Raw genomic sequence first — 5,000 nt, 5'->3', positions numbered from 1 at the left:
GATGGGGTTGGGAGAGGAAGGGAATGGGGGATTGGTGTAAGAAGGAGAGGGAAGGGAAAGGAAGGGGAGGGTTAGGAAGGGAAGGGAAGGGAAGGAGAGGGAAGGAAAGGGAAGGGAAGTGATGGAAAGGGAAGGGAAGGAAGGGAATCGAAGGGAAGGGAAAGGAAGGGGAGGGTTAGGAAGGGAAGGGAAGGGAAGGGAAGGAAAGGTTTAAGAAGGACAGGGAAGGGAAAGGAAGGGGAGGGTTAGGAAGGGAAGGGAAGGGAAGGGAAGGTTTAGGAAGGAGAGGGAAGGAAAGGGAAAGGAAGTGATGGAAAGGGAAGGCAAGGAAGGGAATCAAAGGGAAGGGAAAGGAAGGGGAGGGTTAGGAAGGGAAGGGAAGGGAAGGAAAGGTTTAGGAAGGAGAGGGAAGGGAAGGGAAGGGAAGGGATGGAAAGGGAAGGAAAGGAAAGATTTAGGAGGGAAAGGAAGGGAAGGGAAGGGAAGGAAAAGAAAGGGAAGGAAAGGGATGGAAAGGAAAGAGAAGGGAATGGAACAGAAGAGAAGGGATGGAAAGGGAAGGGAAGAGAAGGGAAGAGAAGGGAACAGGACAGAAGGGAAGGGATGGAAAGGAAAGAGAAGGGAATGGAACAGAAGGGAAGGGAAGGGAACGGGACAGAAGGGAAGGGATGGGAAGGGAAGGGATGGGAAGGGAATGGAAGAGAAGGGAAGGGATGGGAAGGGAATGGAAGAGAAGGGAAGGGATGGAAAGGGAAGGGATGGAAAGGGAAGAGAAGGGAATGGAACAGAAGGGAAGAGATGGAAAGGGAAGGAAAGAGAAGGGAATGGAACAGAAAAGAAGGGATGGAAAGGGAAGGGATGGGAATGGAACAGAAGAGAAGGGATGGAAAGGGAAGGGAAGGGATGGAAAGGAAAGAGAAGGGAATGGAACAGGACAGAAGAGAAGGGATGGAAAGGGAAGGGAAGGGATGGAAAGGGAAGGGAAGGGAAAGAAAGGAAAGGGAAGGGAATGGAACAGAAGGGAAGGGATGTAAAGGAAATTGAAGGGATGGAAAGGAAAGAGAAGGGATGGAAAGGAAAGAGAAGGGAATGGAACAGAAGAGGAGGGATGGAAAGGGAAGGGAAGGGATGGAAAGGGAAGGGAAGGGAAAGAAAGGAAAGGGAAGGGAATGGAACAGAAGAGGAGGGATGGAAAGGGAAGGGATGGAAAGGAAAGGGAAGGGGAGGGAACAGAAGAGGAGGGATGGAAAGGGAAGGAAGGATGGAAAGGAAGGGAAGGAATGGAAAGGAAGGAAGGATGGAAAGGAAGGAAGGAAAGAAAGGAAAGGGAAGGGAATGGAACAGAAGGGAAGGGAAGGGATGGAAAGGAAGGAGAAGGAAATGGAAAGGGAAGGGAAGGGATGGAAAGGGAAGGGAAGGGAATGGAAAGGGAAGGGAAGGGATGGAAAGGGAAGGGAAGGGATGGAAAGGGAAGGGAAGGGATGGAAAGGAAAGGGAAGGGAATGGAACAGAAGAGGAGGGATGGAAAGGGAAGGGAAGGGATGGAAAGGAAAGGGAAGGGAATGGAACAGAAGAGGAGGGATGGAAAGGGAAGGGAAGGGATGGAAAGGGAAGGGAAGGGAACAGAAGAGGAGGGATGGAAAGGAAGGGAATGGAACAGAAGAGGAGGGATGGAAAGGAAGGAAGGGAATGGAATGAAGAGGAGGGATGGAAAGGAAAGGGAAGGAATGGAACAGAAGAGGAGGGATGGAAAGGAAGGAAGGAATGGAACAGAAGAGGAGGGATGGAAAGGGAAGGGAAGGGAATGGAACAGAAGAGGAGGGATGGAAAGGGAAGGGAAGGGAATGGAACAGAAGAGGAGGGATGGAAGGAAGGAAGGAATGGAAAGGAAGGAAGGATGGAAAGGGAAGGGAAGGGATGGAAAGGGAAGGGAAGGGATGGAAAGGAAAGGGAAGGGAATGGAACAGAAGAGGAGGGATGGAAAGGGAAGGGACGGGATGGGAAGCCAAGTGTAGGGAATGGAACCGAAGAGGAGGGATGGCAAGGGAAGGAAGGATGGAAAGGAAAGGAAGGAATGGAACAGAAGAGGAGGGATGGAAAGGAAGGAAGGGAATGGAAGAGAAGAGTAGGTATGGAAAGGGAAGGGAAGGGAATGTAAGCGAAGAGGAGGGATGGAAAGGAAAGGGAAGGGAATGGAACAGAAGAGGAGGGATGGAAAGGGAAGGGAAGGGAATGGAACAGAAGAGGAGGGATGGAAAGGGAAGGGAAGGGAATGGAACAGAAGAGGAGGGATGGAAAGGGAAGGGAAGGGAATGGAACAGAAGAGGAGGGATGGAAAGGAAAGGGAAGGGAATGAAACGGAAGGGGAGGGATGGAAAGGAAGGGAAGGAATGTAACAGAAGAGGAGGGATGGAAAGGGAAGGGAAGGGAATGGAACAGAAGAGGAGGGATGGAAAGGGAAGGGAAGGGAATGGAACAGAAGAGGAGGGATGGAAAGGGAAGGGAAGGGATGGAAAGGAAAGAGAAGGGAATGGAACAGAAGAGGAGGGATGGAAAGGGAAGGGAAGGGATGGAAAGGGAAGGGAAGGGAATGGAACAGAAGAGGAGGGATGGAAAGGGAAGGGAAGGGATGGAAAGGAAAGGGAAGGGAATGGAACAGAAGAGGAGGGATGGAAAGGGAAGGGAAGGGAATGGAACAGAAGAGGAGGGATGGAAAGGGAAGGAAGGGAATGAACAGAAGAGGAGGGATGGAAAGGGAAGGGAAGGGAATGGAACAGAAGAGGAGGGATGGAAAGGGAAGGGAAGGGAATGGAACAGAAGAGAAGGGATGGAAAGGGAAGGGAAGGGAAGAAAAGGTAAGAGAAGAGAATGGAACACAAGTGAAGGGATAGAAAGGGAAGGGAAGGATGGAAAGGAAGGAAGGAATGGAACAGAAGAGGATGGAAAGGAAGGAAGGATGGAAAGGAAAGGAAGGGAATGGAACAGAAGAGGAGGGATGGAAAGGAAGGGAAGGAATGGAACAGAAGAGGAGGATGGAAAGGGAAGGGAAGGGATGGAAAGGTAAGGGAAGGGAATGGAACAGAAGAGGAGGGATGGAAAGGGAAGGGAAGGGATGGAAAGGAAAGAGAAGGAAATGGAAAGGGAAGGGAAGGAAAGGGAAGGGAATGGAACAGAAGAGGAGGGATGGAAAGGGAAGGGAAGGGATGGAAAGGGAAGGGAAGGGAATGGAACAGAAGAGGAGGGATGGAAAGGGAAGGGAAGGGATGGAAAGGAAAGAGAAGGAAATGGGAAGGAAAGGGAAGGGAAGGGAACAGAAGAGGAGGGATGGAAAGGAAAGGGAAGGGAATGGAACAGAAGAGAAGGGATGGAAAGGGAAGGGAAGGGAAGAGAAGGGAACAGGGTAGAAGGGAAGGAAAGGGAAGGGATAGAAAGGGAAGGGAAGGGAAGTGGATTGATTGATTGATTAATAGACCATCATTTTTTTAGTGCCACAATGCAGGGTTGTGGAACCAAATATAAAACCAAATAAACTTAACTAAAAAAACTATAAAAAAAATTGTAATTACTTAAAACATAGGAAAAAGGAGCTCAATAAAAGGTCAACAGAACGGAACGGAGGAAAAGGAGGAAGAGAAAAGGAGGGAAAGAAGGAATAAAACAACAAACAAACAAACAAACAAACAAACATATACAACACCCCTTCGCCCTTCACACACACCCTTCGTTCTCTTCCCTTCCCTTCTGTTCCCTTCATTTTCCTTCTATTTCCCTTCCCTTCCCTTTACTTCTCTTTCCTTCCCTTCCCTTCCTTTCCCTCACTGCCCCTTCCCCTCCCCTCTCTTCCCTTCCCTTCCTTTATGTTCCCTTCCCTTCCCTTTCCTTCTGCTCTGTTTCCTTCCCTTCCTTTCTTCCTTCCTTTCCATCCTTCCCTTCCTTCCTTTCATCCTTCCTTCATCCTTTCTTCCTTCCTTCCCTTTCCATCCCTTCCCTTCCCTTCCCTCCCACACTCACCATTCACCCATGTGGTAGGCCTGCCGTCATCTCTCAGCTGCTGGAGGTCTTTGAGTCTGCCCCGAAATTCCTTGTACGTCTGTCTCCCTTTCTCCTTAACCTGCTTACCGCCCTTCGTGACCTGGGGAAGGGGTAGGAAGGGACGGAGATGGGGTGGGAAGGGATGGGGTAGAGAGGGAAGGGTTGGGAAGTAGAGGTACGGGATGGGAAGGAATGGGAAGGGAAGGGAAGGGTTGGGAAGGGTAGGGATGAGATGGAAAGGGAAGGAAAAGGAAGGGAAGGGAAGGGAAGGGTTGGGAAAGGGAAGGGAATGAAAGGGAAGGTAAAGGAAGGGAAAGAAAGGAAGGAAGGAAAGGAAGGGAAGGAAAGAAAGGAAGGAAAGAAAGGGAAGGAAGGAAGGAAGGAAAGGAAGGAAGGAAAGAGAGGAAGGAAGGTAAGGTAAGGTAAGGGAAAGGGAAGGGAAAGGAAGGAAAGGGAAGGAAAGAAAGGGAAGGGAAAGAAAGGAAGGAAAGAAAGGGAAGGGAAAGGAAGGGAAGGTAAGGATAGGGAAAGGAAGGTAAGGTAAGGTAAGGGAAGGAAAGGAAGGAAAGGAAGGAAGGAAAGAAAGGAAGGAAAGAAAGGAAGGGAAAGGAAGGGAAGGGAAAGGAAGGGAAGGTAAGGAGAGGGAAAGGAAGGTAAGGTAAGGTAAGGGAAGGGAAGGGAAAGGGAAGGGAAAGGAAGGGAAGGGAAAGAAAGGGAAGGGAAAGGAAGGGAAGGGAAAGGAAGGGAAGGTAAGGAGAGGGAAAGGAAGGTAAGGTAAGGTAAGGGAAGGGAAGGGAAAGGGAAGGGAAAGGAAGGGAAGGGAAAGAAAGGGAAGGGAAAGAAAGGGAAGGGAAAGGAAGGGAAGGGAAAGGAAGGGAAGGTAAGGAGAGGGAAAGGAAGGTAAGGTAAGGTAAGGGAAGGGAAGGGAAGGGAAGGGAAAGGAAGGGAAGGTAAGGAGAGGGAAAGGA

The 5,000-nt window shown here is 49.9% G+C and overlaps 1 protein-coding gene across 1 annotated transcript in view; it reads right to left on the bottom strand.

Moving 5' to 3' along the window:
* Nucleotides 1–5,000, bottom strand: part of LOC126988444 (DENN domain-containing protein 1C-like) — a 68,228-nt gene that overhangs the window by 26,388 nt on the left and 36,840 nt on the right. Inside the window, exon 10 of the mRNA XM_050846570.1 lies at nucleotides 4,012–4,132. Coding sequence (XP_050702527.1) covers nucleotides 4,012–4,132 — 121 coding nt within the window. The remainder of the gene's footprint in view (nucleotides 1–4,011; nucleotides 4,133–5,000) is intronic.

Source organism: Eriocheir sinensis, chromosome 69, assembly GCF_024679095.1.
Source record: "Eriocheir sinensis breed Jianghai 21 chromosome 69, ASM2467909v1, whole genome shotgun sequence".
NCBI classification, from domain to species: domain Eukaryota; kingdom Metazoa; phylum Arthropoda; class Malacostraca; order Decapoda; family Varunidae; genus Eriocheir; species Eriocheir sinensis.
This window is presented reverse-complemented; position numbering and strand designations above follow the sequence as displayed.